Source organism: Schistocerca gregaria, chromosome 2 (genome assembly GCF_023897955.1).
Source record: "Schistocerca gregaria isolate iqSchGreg1 chromosome 2, iqSchGreg1.2, whole genome shotgun sequence".
Taxonomy (NCBI): Eukaryota; Metazoa; Arthropoda; class Insecta; order Orthoptera; family Acrididae; genus Schistocerca; species Schistocerca gregaria.
Window position 1 is genome coordinate 1,050,606,448 of NC_064921.1, and position 25,965 is coordinate 1,050,632,412.

General features: G+C 37.7%; 1 protein-coding gene across 1 annotated transcript; it reads right to left on the bottom strand.

The window, feature by feature from the left end:
• Positions 1 to 469: 469 nt before the first annotated feature.
• LOC126335575 (putative ATP synthase subunit f, mitochondrial) lies at positions 470 to 13,657 on the bottom strand. Its single transcript, XM_049999005.1, has 4 exons — positions 13,535 to 13,657; positions 11,867 to 11,965; positions 3,578 to 3,694; positions 470 to 607 (listed from the first exon to the last, which is right to left on the bottom strand). Exons 1-4 carry the CDS (start codon positions 13,611 to 13,613, stop codon positions 576 to 578), a joined length of 327 nt encoding a protein of 108 aa, XP_049854962.1. The 5' UTR covers positions 13,614 to 13,657; the 3' UTR covers positions 470 to 575.
• Between the last annotated feature and the right edge of the window lie 12,308 nt (positions 13,658 to 25,965).

Here is a 25,965-nt window from a genome sequence, read left to right on the forward strand (position 1 = left end):
CAAATGCAATTAATGTCAAATGCAAATCTTCATCCCATGAGAGGATTTAAGCCCACAACTTGTCGTAACTAGTATATATACTCCCAAATATCAATCGTGAACTACCATGGCCATTTCATTAAATCAATCACCAATGAACCCCAGGTAATGGCATGTAAATGATAGCTGGATAAATACCTAGTACCAGAAAATCTATCATCAATTCTCAATACTTAATGCTTCAATTTAAAGGTTGGCACAGTGATCGTAATTCATTAAGGACTATTTTTACTGGCACACCTTTCCTAATTTCCTCTCCTGCACTAAATCAAGTTAAATGTCTTCTCATAAATTGATATTCAAGAACAAATTCATTTAGCTATTTATATATTACCACAGAAAATCTCTGTGGTTTGGGTATCTGCTAACAAGACTACATCAGTAAATGCTGACATTACATTGCACATTCAGACATTATACTGACAACATATTCATTAATTTTACTTTATTCACTGTACAAGAGTAAAGTTTTCAACACTATAGTACATTATGTTTGCTAGATTCTCCACAAAATATGCCCGGTGCTGTTTTAATGTTTACCAGTGATACTTGTAGTTACGGTGCCTCTCTGAAAAAGAAGAAAGAATACAATCAATTCATGTTTGCACTATGAAATTGGAAAGGTGGACTTAACCACTACCAAAATTAACAGTGGGTTCTGTAACCATACAACTTCCACCGATCAAAGTATTAACTTTTTCATTTGCATGCAATTTTCTTCCTATCATACTTTTTCCAGCTGGATCATGTGATTTCAATTTTTTTATGTATTAACTTCAATGTAATTGCTTTGATTTTACCATCCTATTTTTTGTCCATATTATTGCATGTTATTTTTGTTCCTCATTTCATTTTGCTTATAATCCCTTCTCACTTAAATCTTCATCTGTGTTATTTCATGCTCAGTGCAATAGGAATTTATGTTTTAATTCTTTGTTTGACAATTACCATCCAAGAAAATATCTAGCAAAAATACATTTTTTACACTTTCACAGTCAATATACAAAGTTTATATAATCTTTTGTTTTCAATTGAAATACCAAAATTTACTAATGTTGAAATACAATTGTAGATAAATACAAATGACTAAATTCACATGAACAAAGTTCCAAGTAGAAAGAGAACAACAGGGGGGAAAAAAAAAAAAAGAGCGAATGAAAAGTTATTGGTTCAAATGATGTGACAAAGAAATAGAAACACAAAAAAATTATATTTAAACCACTTATTTGAATAAAAGTAATGATCAAAGTCATTTTAATACAGATTTTAAAAAATTCAAAGCACCTGATGGGATTCAAACCCACATCATGCTTGTGTAACCTGTACCTTAACCATTAAGGTGTGCAACCAACCTGTATTACATTACTTCAGCAGTTAAAGGTACAGTGTGTCATGTGGCATTCCAATTTTCCCCCTTCATCAATTACTTGCAAACGAGGCCTACCAGGATGAATGGTTGCACGATGTGATTCCTGGGATCTTAACCTATACCATGACATTGATGGTTTCAGAGAGCCATCCTACTACTGGGGACCTCTCCTTGTTATATACTTCAGTCCCCCAAGACATCCATTTCTCCTTTACTCTTTTCCCAATCCTTGTATTTCTCAAGTACAAGCTCTTAGCAAGTCTTCCGTTCACACCAGCTAAGTAATTCTGTTTACTTTTTCGTAAGAACCAGCACGATTTTTCGGTTTGGAAAGTTATTTTAACATAGTTTTCCCTTGCTGTTGTACTATTCTGTCTGCTTCCACAAATTACTAAATAAGCTTTGTTCTGTCTCTCCACATATGATATTTACAAAAAGCTGCCACCAATTTATCTGATACCCATTTCCATATGGGCCAAAGGACTAAGCTTAATTTTCTTGCTCTGCACAATAGTTACTGCAGCAGGATCATTTAGTGTTAACATCATGTACATAGAACAACTCTGATTACAGGTAAATTGATAATTTTATCTGAACCTCAAGCCACAGAATTTGCTCAATGAAAACAATAAGACGATGACATGTTGGAACACGTAATATTTGCTTGTGCGATTCATTTCTTATCTGTTCTTTATGTTTAAATTCCAGTTTTATACTACATCTACGTGATTACTCTGCTGTTCACATTAAAGTGCTGGCAGAGGGTTCAATGAACCACCTTCATGCTGTCTCTCTACCATTCCACTCGAGTAGCATGCAGGAAAAACGAGAACTTAAATTTTTCTGCGCGAGCCCCGATTTCTCTCATTTTATCGTGATTATCATTTCTCCCTATAAGTGGGTGCCAACAGAATGCTTTCGCAATCGGAGGAGAAAACAGGTGATTGAAATTTCATGAGAAGATGCTTTCACAATGAAAAATGCCTTTGTTTTAATGATTGCCTCTCCAATTCACGTATCTTGTCTGTGACACTATCTCCCCTATTTCGCGATAATACAAAGCGAGCTGCTCTTCTTTGTACTTTTCCGATGTCATCCATCAGTCCCACCTAATGCGGATCCCACACCACACAGCAACACTCCAGAATAGAGCGGCAAGCGTAGTGTAAGCAGTCTCTTTTGTAGACCTGTTGCACCTTGTAAGTGGTCTGCCAACGAAGCGCAGTCTTTGGTTTGCTCTACCAACAACATTATCTATGTGATAGTTCCAATTTAGGTTATTTGTAATTGTAATCCCCAAGTATTTAGTTGAATTCACAGCCCTCAGATTTGTGCGACTCGTCGCGTAATCGAAATTTAGCCGATTTCTTTTAGTACTCATGAGAATAACTTCACACTTTTCTTCATTCAGTGTCAATTGCCACTTTTCACACCATACAGATATCTTATCTAAATCATCTTTTAAGTCTATCTGACCATCTTATGACTTTACAAGATGGTAAATGACAGCATCACCTGCAAACAATTTAAGACGACTGCTCAGATTGTCTCCGGTGTCATTAATACAAATCAGAAACAACAGAGGGCCTAAGGGCCTATAACACTTCCTTGGGGAACGCCGGATATTACTTCTGTTTTATTCAATGACTTTCCAGCTATTACTACAAACTGTGACCTTTCTGACAGGAAATCACGAATCCAGTCGCACAAGTGAGGCGATACTCCACAGGGACGCAGTTTGGTTACAAGATGCTTGTGAGGAACGGTGTCTAAAGCCTTCTGGAAATCTAGAATCCGTACGAAGAGTAACACTGTCAAAAGGTACTAGCCTATAATAGAAAATTTTGTGAACTGTAATAATTCATGTAACCCTAATTAATATTTCGTACCGTAAAGTGAATACATTTTAATATATTATTATTGTACAGGAAATATAGGGTGCTGAGACTTATTTAAAATTTTTTTTTTAAAAAGTCTGACCTACGATACTGACAGTTAATCTATAAATTTGATTTACACAAACATCTATTTTTCTCATAACTTTGTGCTGTGCTTTTAGTCTATGATTCCAGTGTCTCATTTGATGGAGAAAATGGAGTGTGTAAAAAGTATACCAAAAATGTAGCTATTAGTCCACTATATTATATGACAAAACATAATGCAACTTACTCAGTTTTCCATAATTGATGCAATAAAAGAAAAGCATAGCACCAGCTGTTATTTGAAAGAATGGAGCAATCCCTGGTCGCTTTGGCTGCACATATTTGTGCTGCCATCTCCACCAAGCTGAAAGAATCAGAATAAGCATAAAATTTCAGGTGTTTTAATTATTGGGATATTTAGACAGAAAAGAAACATGAAAAGCCTTATTTGGGTACTATCAGATTGCCATAGTTTACATAAGTTGAATTGTTAGCAACAATATACCATTTTAAGATTTTGGAGAAAGACTAAACCCATCTTATAATCAGAAAATCTTAATTTTCCACCAATTGATACACAGCGCTGTGGTGTCTGCAATAAAGATGAAATTACACTTACATGGTTTGTGAAGGAATTATTTACATTCTCTACGTAATATACTCTGATCATAAACTGTACCACAGGTCAAATTGCGAACTTTGATACCTGCCTCTTGCGAAAGGTCACCCTATAACACCCAACAGGTCATCTGACTGCTCCGACTTCTTAGCATGTGTTCCAAATTCTACTAAAACACTCCCGAAGTGCTGTGGAACTTTGAAAAGTTATTTGAACTCTTATTACAACATTAAATGTTGTGATCACACTAACTCTTCCTAAATTCATTTGCCTATGTGGTGTCTGATGCACCCACCGAATACAGTGCAATCGTCATAAGTCCTGTAGGCCATCAGCCACACAGCGTTAGTTTGTCTCCAATGCCTGCAACAACAGGACGATTGAGCACAAATTGTTTTATCCAAAGCTTGATTTGTAGGAAGTAAGGTGCCAGTACTGTGACCTCCCAGGGTATGTTTTTTGAAATTTAGACATCTAACGTTGTTTTGCCGACCGCCCACATGAACCATGGACCTCGCCGTTGGTGGGGAGGCTTGCGTGTCTCAGCGATACAGATGGTCGTACCGTAGGTGCAACCACAACGGAGGGGTATCTGTTGAGAGGCCAGACAAACGTGTGGTTCCTGAAGAGGGGCAGCAGCCTTTTCAGTAGTTGCAGGGGCAACAGTCTGGATGAATGACTGATCTGGCCTTGTAACACTAACCAAAGCAGCCTTGCTGTGCTGGTACTGCGAACGGCTGAAAGCAAGGGGGAAACTACGGCCGCCATTTTTCCCAAAGGCATGCAGCTTTACTGTATGATTAAGTGATGATGGCGTCCTCTTGGGTAAAATATTCCGGAGGTAAAATAGTCCCCCATTCGGACCTCCGGGCGGGGACTACTCAGGACGACGACGTAATCAGGAGAAAGAAAACTGGCATTCTACGGATCGGAGTGTGGAATGTCAGATCCCTTAATCGGACAGGTACGTTGGAAAATTTAAAAAAGGGAAATGGATAGGTTAAAGTTGGATATAGTGGGAATCAGTGGAGTTCGGTGCCAGGAGGAACAGGTGAATACAGGGTTATAAATATAAAATCAAATAGGGGTAATGCAGGAGTAGGTTTAATAATGAATAAAGGAATAGGAATGCAGGTAAGCTACTACAAACAGCACAGCTAACGCATTGTTGTGGCCAATATAGACACGAAGCCCACGCCTACGACAGTAGTACAAGTCTATATGCCTACTAGCTCTGCAGATACCAAAGAAATTGAAGAAATGTATGATGAGATAAAAAAAATTATTCAGATAGTGAAGGGAGACAAAAATTTAATAGTCATGGGTGACGAATTTGACAGTAGGAAAAGGAAGAGAAGGAACCATAGTAGGTTAATATGGATTGGGGTTAAGAAATGAAAGAGGAAGCCGCCTGGTGGAATTTTGCACAGAGCACAACTTAATCATGGCAAGCACTTGGTTCAAGAATCATCAAAGAAGGTTGTATACATGGAAGAAGCCTGGCGATACTGACAGGTTTCAGATTATATAATGGTAAGAGAGATTTAGGAACCAGGTTTTAAATTGTAAGATATTTCCAGGAGCAGATGTGGACTCTGACCACAATCTATTGATTCTGAACTGCAGATTACAACTGAAGAAACTGCAAAAAGGTGGGAATGTAAGGAGATGGGACCTGGATAAACTGACTAAACCAGAGGTTGTACAGAGTTTCAGAGAGAGCAAAAGGGAACAATTGACAAGAATGGAGAAAAATACAGTAGAAGAAGAATGGGTAGCTCTGACAGATTAAGTAGTGAAGGCAGCAAAGGATCAAGTAGTTAAAAAGATTAGGGCTAGTAGAAATCCTTGGGTGACAAGAAATATTGAATTTCTTTGATGAAACGAGAAAATATAAAAATGCAGTAAATGAAGCAGACAAATGTAAGGATGTAGAGGCTTATCTCACTAGGGGTAAGATATATACTGCCTACAGGAAAATTAAGGAGACCTTTGAAGAAAAGAGAACCACTTGTATGAACATCAAGAGCTCAGATGGAAACCCAGTTCTAAGCAAAGAAGGGAAAGCAGAAAGGTGGAAGGAGTATATAGAGGATCTATTCAAGGGTGATGTACTTGAGGGCATTGTTATAGAAATGGAAGAGGATGTAGATGAAATGGGAGATATCATACCGCGCGAAGAGTTTGATAGAGCACTGAAAGACCTAAGTCGAAACAAGGCGCCGGGAGTAGACAGCATTTCATTAGAACTACTGACAGCCTTGGGAGAGCCAGTCATGACAAAACTCTACCATCTGGTGAGCAAGATGTATGAGACAGGCGAAATACCCTCAGACTTCAAGAAGAATATAGTAATTCCAATCCCAAAGAAAGCAGGTGTTGACAGACGTGACAATTACCGAACTATCAGTTTAATAAGCCACAGCTGCAAAATACTAACATGAATTATTTACAGACGAATGGAAAAACTGGTAGAAGCTGACATTAGGAAGATCAGTTAGGATTCCGTAGAAATATTGGAACACGTGAGGCAATACTGACCCTACGACTTATTTTAGAAGCCAGATTAAGAAAAGGCAAACCTACATTTCTTGCATTTGTGGACTTGGAGAAATGCTCTTGACAATGTTGACTGGAATACTCCTTCAAATACTGAAGGTGGCAGGTGTAAAATACAGGGAGCGAAAGGCTATTTACAATTTGTATAGAAACCAGAAGGCAGTTAGAGTCGAGGGGCATGAAAGTGAGGCAGTGGTTGGGAAGGGGGTGAGACAGGGTTGTAGCCTCTCCCTGGTGTTATTCGATCTGTATATTGAGCAAGCAGTAAAGGAAACAAAAGAAAAATTTGGAGTAGGTATTAAAATCCATGGAGAAGAAATAAAAATGTTGAGGTTCACCGATAACATTGTAATTATGTCAGAGACAGCAAAGGACTTGGAAGAGCAGTTGAACAGAATGGATAGTGTCTTCAAAGGAGGATATAAGATGAAAAACAACAAAAGCAAAACGAAGATAATGGAATGTAGTCAAATTAAGTCGGGTGATGCTGAGGGAATTAGATTAGGAACGAGCACACTTAAGGTAGTAAAAGAGTTTTGCCATTTGGGGAGCATAATAACTTATGGTCGAAGTAGAGAGGATATAAAATGTAGATAGACAATGGCAAGGAAAGCGTTTCTGAAGAAAAATTTGTTAATATCGAGTATAGATTTAAGCGTCAGGAAGTCATTTCTGAAAGTATTTGTATTGTGTGTAGCCATGTACGGAAATGAAACATGGACGATAAATAGTTTGGACAAGAAGAGAATAGAAGCTTTTGAAATGTGGTGCTACAGAAGAACGCTGAAGATTAGATGGGTAGATCACATAACTAATGATGAGGTACTGAATAGGATTGGGGAGAAGAGGAGTTTGGGACAACTTGACTAGAAGAAGGGACCGGTTGGTAGATGTTCTGAGGCATCAAGGGATCGCCAATTTAGTAATAGAGGGCAGAGTGGAGGGTAAAAATCGTAGAGGGAGACCAAGCGATGTGAACACTAAGCAGATTCAGAAGGATGTAGGCTGCAGTACCTACTGGGAGATGAAGCTTTCACAGGATAGAGTAGCATGGAGAGGTGATTCAAACCCGTCTCAGGACTGAAGACCACAACATTGTTTTGAATCTTTTCCGAGTATTTTAAAAGGGTGAGTACAATATTTGTCTTATATCGTTTCAGTACAGTAAAATTTGCATCATATACCTCAAAATCTGTGGTTTCGATTTTTTTGTCAGATGTAATTGAAGCACTGCTTTTATCTAATGTTAGAAGTTGAAGGCATTCAACTACAGCTATGTAAGAGAAATGGTAGTATTTGACAAACTTCGGAAAAAAAATGGGGGACTAAGAAAGGTCACTCTGAACAACTCATCCATTAGATACCGAGGACAACTCCTCAGCCCAGATACCAATACCCATTAATTACAGATAACTAACATTGGGGTACATAAAATTAAAAATCTTCCTAAATGGATTATTGATTTATTTATTTATGAGGCAGACAGTATAAGAAATGAAAACAGTATAACAAAAAGAGTCATAAAAGCTACACGCACTATTAAGATGGCCGATAAGCTTGCACTTCAATCTATGTGCAATTAGACTGAGCTACGCTAGTATTGCCCACAGTTGATGGCATTGGAGTAAGTTTTAAGCACTCCTAATGCCACACATGAACGTATAGAGTCAAATGAAGTGCAATATTCCAAACCAATAAGCTTCTGCCTGTTGTGTTGTTCTTTTGGCTGATGTAACTATGATTTTTTTTTTCCAGTGCTAGTAATTTAAAAATCTAAATTGTCACATTTTTCATCAGCCAGTGTTCACCAAATCATTCTTCCCTCGTCCTACTGAAGATTCATCAACTCCTAGATTTTTGTCGTTTTAATGTCTTTTGCAGAGTAGTCTGAATAACTTTAGATCTTCCACATTTTCTGAAATAATGTCTTTATCAGGCAAAGTTGGTGCAGTTTGGCACATGTCTGTTAGTCACTTCATGATCATCAGATGGACTTTCATATACATCTGTTAAATAAGTTACAAAAATAATTTAATATAAGTAATATAAAGTTATAAAATTAAAAGTAAGGTCAAAAGACGAGTTGGGTGCTTCAGATGTTGTACAGGAATCCCACCTTAAATCTTAATTCACTCTCACTTCTGACCCACTTTGTTAAAAAATGTTAATGTATTAGCCAGTGCCCATTTATTCTCTTTACTGGGAGCAGAATTGAGTATTACACCTTATTAGGTTGTTAGATTTATGGCAAGAGGATAAACATTCAGATCATTGGCACTTGCATTCAGAATATCTGCTTACATTGGCAAAAATCGTACAAGCTGTGCTGCAATTCTTACATAGGAAATTACAGACAATCCTTTCATCACCGATCTCATCTGACCAGTCAGAATCAAAACTTAAGGAATTTGAAGAAAAATGGCAATTTCCTAACTTTTGGGAGCCATTGACTGAAAATGTGTTAATTGTCCCCTGTCTCATCTGGCTCATAGTATTACAATTACAGTCTTGTTTCCTCTACTTTCCAGCTTACTGTGACTGATGTACACTACAAATTCACTGACATCTGATCATACAGGAAGAAGACGGACAGTGGAATTTTCGATGAAAGTAGTACTGAGAAATTATCTGCAAGTGGTAAGATGTTTTCTCTGCCTTCTTAAGTGTCAAATTCAGACTTGGTAGTGACATGCTTTTTTGGGGTGAGAAGGCATTTAGATTACACCCAAATGTGATGAAACCACTCTCGTGAAACAGCTAGTACCAATTAAAAAAAACAAAAAAAAAATGCTTTCATGAGCCAGCAGAGCTTCTGAAAATTGCTTTTCTTCGTTAGGTCACATATTAGACATTTTTGGCTGATCTGTCTGAAGCCAGAAAGTTTGATAATTCATTTATTGTAGCTTTAAGAGTGTGTAATTAGAGAAAAATAATGAGCCTCATTTTGAGCTAAACAAAAATGAACAATTACTAACTGAAAATCTTTGACCATTAGCAAGGAGTGGCACTTACACAAATGCTGATGTATTTTCTGTGAGAGATTCCTTTACTACGCAGGTGCAGGGATAACACCCTAGCAAAGTAATGACATTAACAGGACTGAGTATGGTCCTAGCTTCGAAACTTTATTATTTTTTTCCAATATAAAAAGGTAGGAAAACGCTAAAAATAATTTTTCTATTGTAATAGGCATTATATGCCTGAAAATACTAATAACATGAATAAACTGAAAACATAGGACTTTTCTAGCTTTTTTCTCTCCACAAATTCCGCTACTTCTCTCCAAGCATTATTCCCCACAGTTAGGTACTTGTATAGCAATTAGGATACATCGCAGATACAACGAAATTTTGAAAAATTCCCAGAAATTTCCTATCTTTCATTAATGTAAGTAGTACTTTTCCCTCAGACATGCTTGATTTTTCTCCTTTCCAGTTGCAACTACACTGTTCTCCAACCAACTATCGCTTCCCACCCTCACCCAGCTGCAAGTGACCAACTCACCGCGAGACAGTAGTCCCATACAATACCTTTTGTAGCAGTACAGTGTGGCAGATGCTTGATGTCAGACACAGGCTGCAGATGTGTAGGAAACCCACCATAAATCTTAATTCTACAGCATCAAGGGACAGTCACAGAAAGAAAAGGGCAAGAACAAAAAGTAATCCAGGCTGCAGCTGTGAGGTTGTCATTAAGGCATGCTCAGATAGCATAACTAAAATTGATTTCTTGTGTAGCACATGCCGAGTCATCACATTTTACTGCTAACAGCATCTATGAGCACTAGAGAAACTACTACGATTACCAGGTCTTTGACACAAAATGTAGTACATCAACCGTAACTGTGCCCACAACCTTAACAGTGATGTGTATGTGTGGGCTGTGAACAGACATTTCACTCAATTAAACAGAACAGTGATTTCTCTTTCTGAATTTCTTAACTGTTGCTCAAGACAGGGCTTAACATTCTTTAAATTCAAATGCTACATTCATGACATTTCTGATCAATTATCTGGAAGCACATAAGAAGTCATGGTAGTAACATTCTCACACAAGTTATCATTAGATCAAAATATGGGAAAACCAAAACCCACTTAATATGATCAACAGCACAGAGCAGTATGTTTATAAAACTACAGCGCAAAGTCACATATACCAGGGCAAGTCTTCATCCTCTATGTATATGTAAAAGTATATCCCAAGGAGTTTTAGTGCCAATTATAAGGACACACCAACAAAGACAGACATATTCACATCAAAAGTAATGTCTACTACATTTATTTCAGTAGTTTGTATCCCAATAACAAAATTAGGCAGGACAAAAGTTTTCAGGAAGGGAATACAATTATTTTTTTAAGGAGAAAGATAAACCTGAAATTAAAAATTTTCAGTTTGTTACTGACATCCAACTTTTGTAGATACCTAATTAAGCACATGTTACAGAAAACTGAACTTTTCTGTCCAATAAAGGATGTGTCCACAGTAAAGATTGTTCCCCTTTCTTGTGTTCAATGATCAGAAGTTCCTGTTCCTTTTAAACAGGTTACTAGTCACGAATGTCATGATTGAGTACAGGTACTTTATTGTCAGTATATTTTCAAATATTTGAAGTCTACATGAGCCTCCGGAATTAGCACAATGTATTGACCAGATAATTCACTTTGGCTAAAATGATCTTATGTATGTTTGTAATGAGTTGTCCAAATACAATCCCATGTCATATCAGGGAATGAAAATATCCCAGTTTCAACCTACCACTAGAACAAACTGGAAGCTATTCTGCTCATAAAGATACCTACACTACTTCAACTATCACAACAATATAATAGGTACTGTCTCAATTACTGTCAAATGTTACTATTTGAGCCAAGACACTAACAGAATGCCACAATCCGTTAACATGTCAAGACTGGGGATTTGCCTTTCTTGGCTAATACCGTTCAAATTTGTTAGCACAAATCCCATCAGCCAAATTCCTCCGCCACTTTCCACCAACTCCACAGTTTTATAATTGTATTGCCACTTATGCAAATTTGTTGGAAAAATTAGATTTCCCTTCAGACCCCTCCCAACTCTGCATCTAAGTGGATGGTTCTTAATGTGAGGCATTTTTCTGTATCTAGAAAAAAAAACTTTCTCACTTATGTGCCTTATGCCCTTTCACAATATGGCTAGACCCTAATTTACTTTGATCTGATAACAGTTTTGAATTTCCTTCACGATTCATCTGCATGTCACTGGAACATATAAAATCTTTAAGATGCACAGTACTAACATTTATACGAATTGTTACAGCGACTGCAAGCAACTGCATAGATTTTCTAAAAGATTTTGCATTTCAAATGTAAAAACACTTACCACGGCTGATAGCACCAGCCATAGCTTGTGGCGACTTATTGCGGCGTGCAAGCCAGCTTCCCAGTTCACCAACCTTCACATCAGCTAGTGGTGTGTCAGCTGAAACGTGAAATTTTGAACAATCTTACAACAGAAAAGTTCCCATAGATCATATATGGATCTATAGACAAAACTACAAAATCTGTTCAAAAGTTAACAGGTCCAGTCCCGCAAAAGACAGAAAATGAGTACACTCACTAGTACGATACGAAGTATCATTCAAAATATCAAAAGCTTTTAAGAACCTCTCTAATGCATTACAACATATAATTTAATGACATGTTCAACACTACAGGAAGCCGACAATGAAAAGTTTGTTTTCTAGTTAAATTCTCTTTTCTGGCAAAACTGTAACCAAAGCTCAAGCATGCATTCTTTCTAAGGATAAAATGAATATGCAAATCACACTGAAAGTGGAGAAGGAAGAGGAGAATAAGTAATTTGCATTTGTCCATCAAAAGTGTCAAATGATACATTGTTTGCATAAGTAACATTTTTCACCATGTGTATAGCTTTGATCCTTTCAAGACATGTTTGTCACTGAGAGACTTGTTCTCAAAACATCACACGAGCCAGTTCTTTTCTAATAAATCCCCCTCTTCACACCATTTTCTTCTTTTGGCTTTCTTCATTAACTGAATATTACTGCCCACTTTTGATGAAAATCATTGCATTTCTAATTAATTTCTAGTTAGATAGGACTATTGGAATGCACAGAAATAATTTAATTGCATTTTCTATGCACGCTAATCTGCATTTCATCTAAAATCGAGTCACTGCTACTAATGTCAGTTTTCCAGCAAATTTGCTTCCACAATACTTGGGTTTTTTTTTTTTTTTTTTTTTTTTTTTTTTACAAATCATTTCAACTATTGTTAGGCCTAACTGAATTTATACCTAGAGGAAAAGTCCTCTGTTGTTAATATTCACCCATACTTATACTTTTAAACAAAGAAGGAAATTAGCTTCAGTATTTACAGCGAGTTTTTAACAGTTTTCCTGTGTTGGCTTTGATCGTGTGCGCGCTCTGTTTTAAGGCCTTTTCATTAAAAATAGCTGAAACTCCAAGGTAAATTATGAAAAAAAATGAAGTTAATACACGATACAAAACCTCTTAAGAGTACTTTGGTGTATGACATTTACCTAAAGACTACTACTTGAATAATGGATCGGTGTTGTAACTACTCGATCTATTTCTGGCAAGACCTAATCCACTTACAGAATACCTAGCAACCCAGCAACTTATTATAATGACTGACGAAACTACCCAAACGGGAGAAAATAGCAACTTTCTTTCAGAAGCAATGGGGAACACAGCTTTCATTCTTTGTGACTACCCATTCACTGTATTGCTTGGACTTGCAAGAGACTTTTGATCCATTTATCAGAATGGGAAGGGGATCGATCGTTATCAATACAATGGAGATTGCGTTAAAGTAAGGAATCTGAAAGTCTACTTTGAATTTACGCCAGTTCAGTAAAACTGATTACCTCCTTTCTATAGATAATTTCCAAACCAATGTGCATATAAGCCGGCAAAAATTTATGATACTCTATCTTAACCCTAAGTTCCAACAAACCATTTGTCCACATATTAATTTACCATGTTCATTATTTTGTATCACTTACGTTTCCCATAATAACGGGCAGGATCGTATGTGCCATGCACTTTCGGATTATATTCAGCTGGATAGTCTCCGAACGCCATTTTACGTGCGAATAGGAGACCTTCTACCAGCGATTACATATATCCTGTGAAATGGAAAACAAATAGGTAACGAAAATTGAGGTCGCATCCAAGGATAACTGAAATAAAAGTTGCAGTCACCGTCTAGACCGTGGTAGGCTGTTAGCAGTGTATTTGTAGCCATATGCATTTATTTGGTAGATGGCTCCGCTCCACGATACACAATAAAGACAGTTTGAACCTCCTCGGACTTTATCTATAGACATTAGGCCACGGTCCTTCTCCTTCCAGAATGAGACGCTGTTGGCACAGGCTGAACGCACTCTAATCATCTCGTATTCGAAGGGCTAGTTCTGGGATATTGCTGTTGACAACCTACATGCTATTGACATTTATGAACATACGCGAATAATGACGTATTATCACTGCTCTTGTATTTCATTTCCACTTTATTTTTTATTTTATTTTATTTTATTTTATTTTATTTTTTTTTGGGAGGGGACGGGCAGACCGGGGCATTACCCTAGGAGTCTCAACGCAGTCACATTCTTGATTGACAGTAGCTACCTCACTTTGTTTGGAAGTCAATAGGACACAGACTATCGCGGTGAGTAACACAACTCACAATACGGATAACATTAGTTTATAATCTGTCTGAGATACCGATATGATGTTTTAGGCAAGTCGTAACACTCTGTCATGCACTTGACAGACTTTGCAGAGTATTGATGTAATGTGGATACAGAAGCAACTATTTTTTTTAACAGAAACAGATACTTTTTATAAAGGCATTTCATATGTCATGAAAAGAGGAATACGTCGTTATAGTAGCACCTATGAAAGGTATATGACCCATTTCTTTCCTCATCCTTCCATCAATTCAACCTTGTCCTTAATCTTTAATCGCATTGTTCTTAACTACACCTTAAATCTTAATATTATTTTCTGTGTAATGTAGCCTTTATTCATCAATCTTCACGAATCAAATCCATGCTATATTGCTACAATGGAATATCTCGGGTCAGTCATTATAAATAACGTCAGCGATACAAGTATGACACTGACTACACCAGTAGAAGCAATGTCAACCCTAGAACCTTTGAAATCATAAAATTCCAACGGTTATGAGAGAATATGAACAAAAGAGTGTACTTCTGAGTTCAGTAACATATCAAGTTAAGAGTGTAACTAGTCATTTGTTTTCACAAAAATTTTCGAAAAGGCCATAAGCTGTTGGCCATCGAAGCATCTGACAACAAATAATACTGAATCATGCACACCTTCGATACATGGAACCTGCAGGTAACTGACCGCAAGGGCAAAGAAAACCTTCTAACAGGACTACCGACGCCTTTATCGGCCAAGTACCATGACCTGGACATGCACTCTTGAGCAGTCCCATCCCAGAAGGCGTTCGTGACTTTCAGCCACACCTCCCTACTAAGCTGCTGCTCTTCGAAGAACTGCCTTCTGCAAAATGTGAGCACTGAATCCCCTCAACAACCCTAGACAATCCATACACAACCTGGAGAGCGGACTCACACGAATCACTTTATGCTAGATGTTGCGAGGGCCTTGTGACCTCTAGCGCGAGGTGGCAGGCGTGTGCACTCACGCTGGCCTTCGATCTCTCTAGGTTTGCTAAGGGGAGTCAGTGCTTATGTCTGTCTGGTAGTAGACAGTCCCTCGAAGAGCAGCGGCTTGGTGGGGAGGTTTGACCGCAAGTCACGAACGCCTTCTGGGACGGAACTGCATCAGGAGTGCAAGCCCAGCAGCGCGAGTTTTGGTGTTCTCGTAAAGATAAGTCACTTTAGATTATAAAACATATAGATTAGTACTGATTACGTGGTAAATAGGTGTATTAGTGTGCCTTTTAAGGGTACCATTAAAAGTTTCATTTTTCTTTACGTAATAAAGCAGAAAACGCGAAAAGACCGTACAGTCGCATTTTCTGTTTACGTTCTGCTGCAGCAAATCTATAGAATTTCGTTTAGTTGTTCCTTGCTCTCTCCAACAATTTAAATTAGCGTACCTCTTCATTATTTAACTAGAATTCCGGAAAGTACCGTAAAGTTTAAGTTGTTGTTTCAGAAACTTTGCACTTTTGTTTTTGTTTACACACAGTTGCGTATAGGCCAAATTTGTGTAACCGAATTTTCGTGTTTATCTGTAATTTAACTGACTTATTCTTAATAAACCATTACGTTTATCATGAGTGAAAAGTGCTTGACTTGCTGTAGAATTGTTAGGTCGGGGCTTTGGTGTGATGGGTGCTGTAGTTTTTTCCATGTGGGTGACTGTAGTGGCGAGGGAATAGGGGAAGTAAATGAGACAGATCAGTGTTTTTGTACGATATGTAATAGAGATAGGAAGATACTAGAACAGGAGGGGAAAATTGCCGCCCTTCAGGCTGAGTTAGACAAGGCCAAGGGAGATCTTGACAGGTTAAGGAGGGAGAAGGGTAAAGAGAGGTGGGAAGTGGCAACAGGCAACAGGAAGAACAGGCCTAGAACTTTGTCTGACAGCTTCATGGTGACTGCAGAAAATAGATTTGACCTGTTGCTTCAGTTAGAAGCTGGTGAGCCTCAAGCAGTTGCAGGTGTAACAGGCACAACAAACTTTCAACAGCAAATTGAAAAGTAAGAAAGTAGAGATATCAGTAAAGAGAAAGAAAGTGTTGTTGTTAGGTAGTTCCCATGGAAGAGGTGTTGGCCAACTTTTGCTGGATGAATTAGGATCAGAATACCAGGTCACCAATTTTTTAAAAGCTAGTGCTGGTCTGGAGCATGTGACAGGGGATTTGGGATCACTTTGCAAAGATTTCACTAAGGAATACACCGTGGTTATAGTGGGTGGGGCAGGTAACAGTATTGACAGAGATCCTGGGTACAGTATAGAGTGTGACCTGGCGAAGATTGCATTAGCATCGAAGCATACTAGTGTTGAGTTTTTATCTGTTCTTGGGTGCCATGACTGACTTCATTTCAACTCTTCTGTCAAGAGAGTTAATTTGGAGCTGGAACAGCTGCTTATGTCGGGTACAGGGTCACACATTAGTGTGGTTCCTGTTGATTCTCTCAGTAGGATTATAATAGGAAGGGGAAGAGTAAACTGGCTGTGGAAATAGCAGGAAAGTTAAAGGGGGGAGGCACTGTCATGAGTGGTAAAATACCAGTGGTTATAGGGTTCAGAAAAGACCATTTTTTAGGGTAGGGAGGACAGAAAGCAAGCAAATTTTAAGAAAAGTTGGAACTGAGACAAAACTTAAGTTTGAGAAAGAAATAAAAAAACATAATTCCAGCTTATTACATCAGCATAAACAGCTATTGGTTAAGAATTTTCAACAGTCAGCAGATATTATAACTCTACCAAATTTTAACTCAGTCAATGTGAAATGTCAGCTATCTTTATGGCATCAAAATATTCGAGGACTGAGAAATAAAATTAATGAATTAACTATCTGCATAGATGAATTAGAGTCTTCAAACCCAGCTGACATAATCTGCCTCTCTGAACATCATGTGACCACTGGTATAGAACTTTTAAGTGTTACAGGGTTTAGGTTAGCATCTCACTTTTGTAGATCAGAAATGGAGAATGGAGAAGATGCCACATTCATTAGGAACTGTCATAAATTTAAGAAAATAAACATTCATAAATTTTGCCTAGAACGGCATATGGAAGCATGTGCAACAGAATTAGAATTTCACAATAGACCCTTCATAATATTAAGTATATATCGAGCACCTGCAGGTAACTTTAATCTGTCTGTAAACCACCTTGAAGCTGCACTGGCCCTTTTAACAACCAAAAACAAAGAAATAGTGGTTGCTTGTGATTTCAATGTAGATTTCCTTAAAGACTCTCCCAATAAGAACTTATTTGAGTTAGTAACACTATCATTCAACTTAATTCTCACTGTAATGTTCCCCACTAGGGTAGCCACTTGCTCACAAACAGCCATTGATAATATCTCTATAGAAAAGTCCAAGGAACAAAATTATATTACAAAACCAATAGTCAATGGCCTCTCAGACTATGACATGCAGTTCCATCTGTTAAATGTTAATACTGAACAGGATATAAAATATGTAAAATCTAAGCTCAAGAGGGTAATCAGTAATCCAAAAATTGATTATTTTAGGACACTCCTCAGAGACATTCACTGGACTGATGTTTACAGTGCTCATGGTATGAATGAAAAATATAACACTTTTGCTAATAAAGTGCTTACCTTATTCGAACACTGTTTTCCCCCAACACTTACCATAGTTAGAGCAAAGCCATGGATTAATCAAGGAATAGGGGCATCTTGTAAAACTAAAAGAAAACTGTATCTGTCAATCTGAAACAGTTCCGATGTTGATGCTATAGCACATTACAAGAAATACTGCAATATATTGAAGACTGTAATACGGATGTCAAAGCAAATATATTACAAGGAAAAGATAGTCATATCAGAAAACAAAATAAAGACAATATGGGATATAGTGAAGGAGACTGGTAGGACCAGACATGAAGAGGAACAAATAGCATTAAGAGTAAATGATACATTGGTGACAGATGTGTATAGTGTTGCAGAACTTTTTAATAAACATTTTGTAACTGTCACCGAAAAAATGGGGTTGTCAGGTTCGGTAGATGCTGCTATGGAATACCTCAGACCAGAAATTTCAAGCAACTTCCATAACATGAATTTGACCCTTACTACCCCAACAGAAATAATGTCCATCATAAAATCTTTAAAATCAAAAACATGTAGTGGGTATGATGAAATATCAACAAAGTTAATTAAAGAATTTGATTCTGAGCTAAGTAACATATTAAGCTATCTGTGTTACCGGACATTTATCAGTGGAATATTTTCTGAATGGCTGAAATACGCTGAAGTTAAGCCACTGTTTAAGAAGGGAGATAAAGAAATAGCATCAAATTTCCATCCAACTTCACTGTTGCCAGAATTCTCAAAAATTATCAAAAAGTAATGTACAGTCGGCTTTATAATCATCTTATCTCAAATAACATACTGTCAAAGTCACAGTTTGGATTTCTAAAAGGTTCTGATATTGAGAAGGCTATCTACACTTACAGTGAAAATCTGCTTAATTCATTAGACAAAAAATTGCAGACAACTGGTATATTTTGTGATCTGTCAAAGGCCTTTGACTGTGTAAATCACAATATCCTTTTAAGTAAATTAGAGTATTATAGTGTAACAGGAAATGCTTCAAAATGGTTCAAATCTTATATCTCTGGCAGGAAAGAAAGGGTGCTATTAGGAAAGAGACATGTATCAAGCTATCAGGTATCATCCAACTAGGAACTAATTATATGTGGGATGCCACAAGGTTCCATTTTGGGGCCCTTACTTTTTCTTGTGTATGTCAATGACCTTTCATCAGTAACATTACCAGATGCCAAGTTAGTTTTGTTTGCCGATGATACAAACATTGCAGTAAATAGCAAATCAAATGTAGTCTTAGAAAGATCAGCTAATAAAATATTTGTGGACATTAATCACTGGTTTCTAGCCAATTCTTTATCACTAAACTTTGAAAAAACACACTACATGCAGTTCAGAACTTGTTAGGGGTGTCCCACAAGTATATGTATAACATACGATGACAAGAAGATAAAAGAAGTGGACAGTGTTAAATTCTTGGGATTACAGCTTGATGATAAATTCAACTGGCAGGAGCACACCACAGAACTGCTGCAGCGTCTTATCAAATCTCTGTTTGCAATGTGAATTTTGTCAGAGATTCCATAATGTCATATGGGATTATTTTTTGGGGTAATTCATCAAGCCAAGCTAAAGTTTTCCGGGCACAAAAACGTGCAGTATGAGTTATATGTGGTGTGAACTCAAGAACATCCTGCAGAAGCCTGTTTAGGGAACTAGGGATACTAACTACTGCTTCCCAATATATTTATTTCTTAATGAAATTTGTCATTAAAAATATATCACTTTTTCAAACCAACAGCTCAATTCATGGAATCAATACTAGAAATAAGAATAATCTTCATAAGGATTTAAAGTCACTTAGTCTTGTACAAAAGGTGTGCATTATTCAGGAACACACGTTTTCAATAACTTGCCAGCAGCCATAAAGAGCTTAACAACCAATGAAGTTCAATTTAAGAGAAGCCTAAAGGATTTATTGGTGGCCAACTCCTCCTTCTCCATTGATGAATTTCTCAGTAAAACCAACTGATTTGTGTATATTATAACTTCTGCGCAATTTCAGTGCAGCAATGTGTTCATTGTAAATGTGTGTGTGTGTAAGTACAATCAAACTTCTACACCATTTCAGTGCAGTAATTTGTTCATTGTAAATAACAATTATAGTAGTTGTATTACACATTTACTAACTTATAAATAAATATAAACCTTTTTGTTTTAAATTCAGTGCATTAGTATTTGTAAAATGACTTTCATATAATGTTCATTAAAAATGACAGTCATTCCACTTGGGACCTGTGGAATGATACGTTAGCTTATTTATTTTAGTTGTAAATATTTGTCATGTATTATTCTTTTTCTGACATGTTCCACATCCTGGAGGACCTCCTCACTACGGATCAATTGGAAAGACAGTAAATCTAATCTAAAAAAAATAATCAAGTACGAGTTGCAGAGCTTGGCCAATGAAGATGGTGGTAGTACTACAAGCTGGTTTTCTCTGCCCATGCGATCAATGACATACAGCAATGCTGGCAGCGTAGCACAGCACAAACATGAGGACATATCTGGTGAGCATTGCATTCAATGCTGCAGAGCTCCTTGTAAGATTAGATTAGATTAATTATTCATTCCAAAGACCCATAAAAGAGGGAATCCTCCTGGGTGTGGAACATGTCAGATAAACACATTACAAAAATGTAATTAGAAAACCATGAGTTTCATTAGTTTTTGATCCTCAGTCAGGAAACTAAAATTATGTACATGAATTAAATTTAAACTTCTAATTTTTACAGGTTTAATACTTACATCTGCTTTCATTAAATCCATAATTCAGCATTTGTTAGTTTCTTGGCTATTACAACCAAGTATTGTCAAAAATTAAAGTAAATTATTCATTTCAGTGATCCTTAGTTAAGAACAGTCAGATTATGTACAAGATTTAAAATTAAACTTCTACTATTTACAGACTTAAGACTTACATCTGCTTTCCATACATCCATCATTCACACAGTAGGTAGGTACTTGGCTGTTACAACAAAGTATTGTCAAAAATTAAAGTATAATAAATTTTCATTAAAATAGTCTTCTGCTCTTGTTGGGAAACTCATGGATGGAATAGGAGTTGGCTACCAAATATTCTTTTCAATTATGTTTAAATTGTGCCTTGTTTGAAACTAAACTGTTAATGGTTGCTGGTAACTTACTGAAAATATGCATTGCTGAATACTAGACTCCTTTCTGGGCAAGAGTAAGTGATTTAAATCTTTATGTATATTGTTCTTATTCCTCTGTGTACTAAACAGTTAGTTGGAAAAAGAGATGTATTATTTACAGCAAACTTCATTAAGGAATAAATATACTAAGAAGCTGTGGTTAATAAGCCCAATTCTTTGAATATTTTTCGACATAACGTTATTGGATTTACACTACTTATTACTCTTATTATGCGCTTCCATAAGACAGGCTTTCCTCCATGGCTACATTTGTGAATTTAAATTCCGCCTATGTTTATAGAGCAATGGCAGACGTGAAAATCACGATAATTAGTAAGTGAGAGTATAATGTCCTCCCAGAGTGAGAACTGATACATTTTAACTTTATTAAGTGAGCCCACTGGGACGTTTTGTTTAGTTAAAATAAAGTACACAGAGTTCAAAGACTCTTTCCTCTTAAGGTGTTGATTGGAAAGTTGAGACAAGGAGCAAGAGTGGTTGTGAAGTGTGCGCATGCGAAATTTCGAGCCTACTAAATGCAAGTGGCAGATTATTTGGTGTTAAATCATTACTACCCTTTAATGTTGTGTTGTTGTGGTCTTCAGTCCTGAGACTGGTTTGATGCAGCTGTCCATGCTAATCTATCCTGTGCAAGTTCCTTCATCTCCAAGTACCTACTGCAACCTACATCCTTTTGAATCTGCTTATTCTACTCATCTCTTGGTCTCCCTCTACGATTTTTACCCTCCACACTGCCCTCTAATACTAAATTGGTGATACCTCGATGTCTCAGAACATGTCCTACCAACCGATCCCTTCTTCTGGTCAAGTTGTGCCACAAGCTCCTCTTCTCCCCAATTCTATTCAATACCTCCTCATTGGTTATGTGATCTACCCACCTAATCTTCAGCATTCTTCTGTAGCACCACATTTCAAAAGCTTCTATTCTCTTTTTGTCTAAACTATTTATCGTCCATGTTTCACTTCCATACATGGCTACACTCCATACAAATACTTTCAGAAACGACTTCTTGACATTTAAATCTATACTAGATGTTAACAAATTTCTCTTCTTCAGAAACGCTTTCCTTGCCATTGTCATTCTACATTTTATATCCTCTCTACTTCGACCATCATCAGTTATTTTGCTCCCCAAATAGCAAAAGTCCTTTACTACTTCAAGTGTCTCATTTCCTAATCTAATTCCCTCAGCATCACCCGACTTAACTCGACTACATTCCATTATCATCGTTTTGCTTTTAATGATATTCATCTTATACGAGGGTCGGTCAAAAAGTAATGCCTCCCATTTTTTTTCTACTTAAAAAAATTAAGTTAAGTGAAAAATTTGAATTTGGCGCCATTCCTCAAACCTTCTTCTGCAATCCACTGCAGTAGTAACTTTCTGTGTCAACAGGTGGCAGCACAGCAGAAGTTTGTAAGATGGCCGACATCGATGTTCGTTTGAGACAGCGTTGTGTGATTGAATTCTTGAATGCAGAAGGTGAAACGCCCATACGCATTCATGAAAGACTGAAGAAGGTGTATGGTGTTGTGCCAGTGGATGTCAGCACTGTTAGACGATGGGTTCGTCGTTGTAAGGAAGCTGAAGGGCAAACACCGTTGACTGACGAAAAGCAGAGCGGCAGGCCGGTGAGTGCAGTGACTCCACACAACATTCAGCAAGTTGATGACATCATTCGTGGTGACCGTCGGGTGACTGCAGATGAAGTGTGTCGCATTATTTCTCTTAGTAAAGGCAGTGTGATCACGATTATTAAACAATTGGGGTACTCAAAAGTTTGTGCACGGTGGGTTCCAAGAATGTTAACCGATCAGAATAAAGAGGCAAGGAAAACAATAGCCTCCCAACACTTGCAGCGCTTCCGTTTGGAGGGAGATGAGTTTTTGAAAAAAATTGTGACCGGGGACGAAACATGGGTGCATTTTTTTGAACCCGAATCAAAGAGGCAGTCAATGGAGTGGCGTCACACAAGCTCGCCGAGGAAGAAAAAATTCAAAACTGTGCGATCGGCAGGGAAAGTTATGGCAACAGTTTTCTGGGATACAGAGGGTGTGATTCTGGTTGATTTTTTGGAGCAGGGATGCACAATAAATTCTGTTCAATACGTCACAACCCTCAAAAAACTTAAAGCACGTCTTCAGCGAGTTCGCCCAACAAAATCAATGGCAGATGTTCTTCTTTTGCATGACAATGCAAGACCACACACCAGTCGTCACACCTCTGACGAGATTGTCAAAATTGGATGGGAAGTTTTGCCTCATCCCCCATACAGCCCTGACCTGGCACCATCAGACTTCCATCTGTTCGGGCCACTAAAAGAAGCTCATCATGGGATTCATTTTGAAGATGAGGAGGCCGTCAAAACATCCGTGCGTCAATGGCTTAGGAAGCAGAGCTGTGATTTTTACCGTGCTGGGATACATGCCCTTGTTCAAAGATGGACCAAAACTGTAGAGATGGGCGGAGATTACATTGAAAAATGACAAAATGATCCTCAATGTTGTGGTTTTCAACCTATGTAATTGCATTTAAATTTCCTGACAATTAAACATAGAAAAAAAATAGGAGGCATTACTTTTTGACTGACCCTCGTACCCTCCTTCCAAGACACTATCCATTCTGTTCAACTGCTCTTCAAAGTCCTTTGCTGTCTCTGACAGAATTACAATGTCATCGGGGAACTTCAAAGTTTTTATTTCTTCTCCATGGATTTTAATACCTACTCCGAATTTTTCTTTTGTTTCCTTTACTGCTTGCTCAATATACAGATTGAATAACATCAGGGAGAGGCTACAACCCTGCCTCACTCCTTTCCCAACCAGTGCTTCCCTTTTATGCCCCTCGACTCTTATGACTGCCATCTGGTTTCTATACAAATTGTAAATAGCCTTTCGCTCCCTGTATTTTACCCCTGCCACCTTCAGAATTTGAAAGAGAGTATTCCAGTCAACACTGTCAAAAGCTTTCTCTAAGTCTACAAATGCTAGAAATGTAGGTTTGCCGTTCCTTATCTTTCTTAGATAAGTCGTAGGGTCAGTATTGCCTCACATGTTCCAACATTTCTACGGAATCCAAACTGACCTTCCCTGAGGTCGGCTTCTACTAGTTTTTCCATTCATCTGTAAAGAATTCATGTTAGTATTTTGCAGCTGTGGCTTATTAAACTGAAAGTTCGGTAATTTTCACATCTGTCAGCACCTGGTTTCTTTGGGATTGGAATTATTATATTCTTCTTGAAGTCTGAGGGTATTTTGCCTGTCTCATACATCTTCCTCACCAGATGGTAGAGTTTTGTCAGGACTGGCTCTCCCAAGGCCGTCAGTAGTTCTAATGGAATGTTGTCTACTCCGGGGGCCTTGTTTCGACTCAGTTCTTTCAGTGCTCTGTCAAACTCTTCACGCAGTATCGTATCTCCCATTACATCTTCATCTACATCCTCTTCCATTTGCATAATATTGTCCTCAATCACATCGCCCTTGTATAGACCCTCTATATACTCCTTCCTCCTTTCTGCTTTCCCTTCTTTCCTTAGAACTGGGTTTCCTTCTGAGCTATTGATATTCATACAAGTGGCGCTCTTTTCTCCAAAGGTCTCTTTAATTTTCCTGTAGGCAGTATCCCCCTTAATATTAGTGTTCAATTAAGAAAGTATCATTGCTTGATTGTGATTTATAAGTGTTGGTCTCTGCCCTCTGTTCTCATGATCTGCAACAGGAGTCTCCAAACATTTTAGCAAGGACCACACTGTCTCTTCTATTAAGACCCAAGGGCCAAGACCCACTTACAGTGTGTCTAAGTTTTCTTGAGGCCTGATACCCTACTACTGTTCGGAACTCCTCGCTGCAACACTTACCACTGTTGCAAATCCTTACAAGCCAACACTGAGTACCACTAGAGTAGTCATTACATAGTGAATCGCCTATTGTTTGCCCTTGCACTGTGACAGTCCTTTGTTTTAATATACTTTGTTACAGATAAATGCCACTCTTTAAGACCGTTGTAACATACTTTCATGAAACCTTGTGACTGCTGCGCATCATTAACATCATAGCTAGTGGTCAGAACATAGTGTGAGGTGGATATTATATCACCACTGTGAGATATCTTCCCACCGCAACATTCCTTGTCACATGGCAGCAGTAGAGATTACCCTTTCGTTCCCTGCAGTCACCACTGGCGTGGCTCAAGAAAAGTTGGACAGCCTATAGTTCATCAACCCAGCATATTGCAGTCTTAAATTGTGCACAAATTTTCGTTGCAACAGTAGACAGTGATTGAGAGATCTATGGCACAGGGAGGGCGGGGGATCCACTCTGCAATTTCTGTTGGGCAAGTGTCGACATCATTTCACTGACACAGCGATAGCCAATGTGCATGCTGTGCTTTATGTATCATTATGACTACTTCTGACAATGCTACATCTATAGTAAGGAAGTCTTTCAGATAACAGAGAAATGCAGTAATACAGCACCATCACGTGGGTAGGGGCAAATGCTGAGGATGTGAAGAGCAAAATAATGAGGGACTAGTGTGTTTTGTGATGACAGTTTCTTAGTGAAGAAACAGTAATTATTTAATTTAATTAAAATTATCCTAAAGATAAATCCAATTCATTTCTTTACTAAGAACTCTTTCTCTTAATACTACTAACTGCTATCTTTTTGATAAGCAGTTACATGCCTTTTGTGTAGATTTGTGTAAATATGAGAAAGGAATAGAAGATAGACAGTAAGTACACAAATTTCAAAGAGTCATGGGGATATCACAGTTTGGTGATTTAGTCAAGTAAGAAGGCCATTGTGTATAATTTGTAATGAAATAATATCAGTTCTGAGAGAATACAATATGAAACGTCTGTATGAGACTAAACATTCACGGGCTTATTCCAAATTTACCGGAGGCCAAGAGTTAGAAATAAATGTGTCTTTGAAATGCGGTTTGAAATCTCAG

Bases quoted from the DNA above. Each gene is read 5' to 3' on its own strand.
- LOC126335575 (XM_049999005.1), bottom strand. From the start codon at position 13,613: ATGGCGTTCGGAGACTATCCAGCTGAATATAATCCGAAAGTGCATGGC. The intron at 11,966-13,534 runs GTAAGTGATACA...TTCACGTTTCAG, and splicing joins TGCCCGTTATTATGGGAAAC to CTGACACACCACTAGCTGAT. The intron at 608-3,577 runs GTAAGTTGCATT...CTTCTTTTTCAG, and splicing joins CATCAATTATGGAAAACTGA to AGAGGCACCGTAACTACAAG.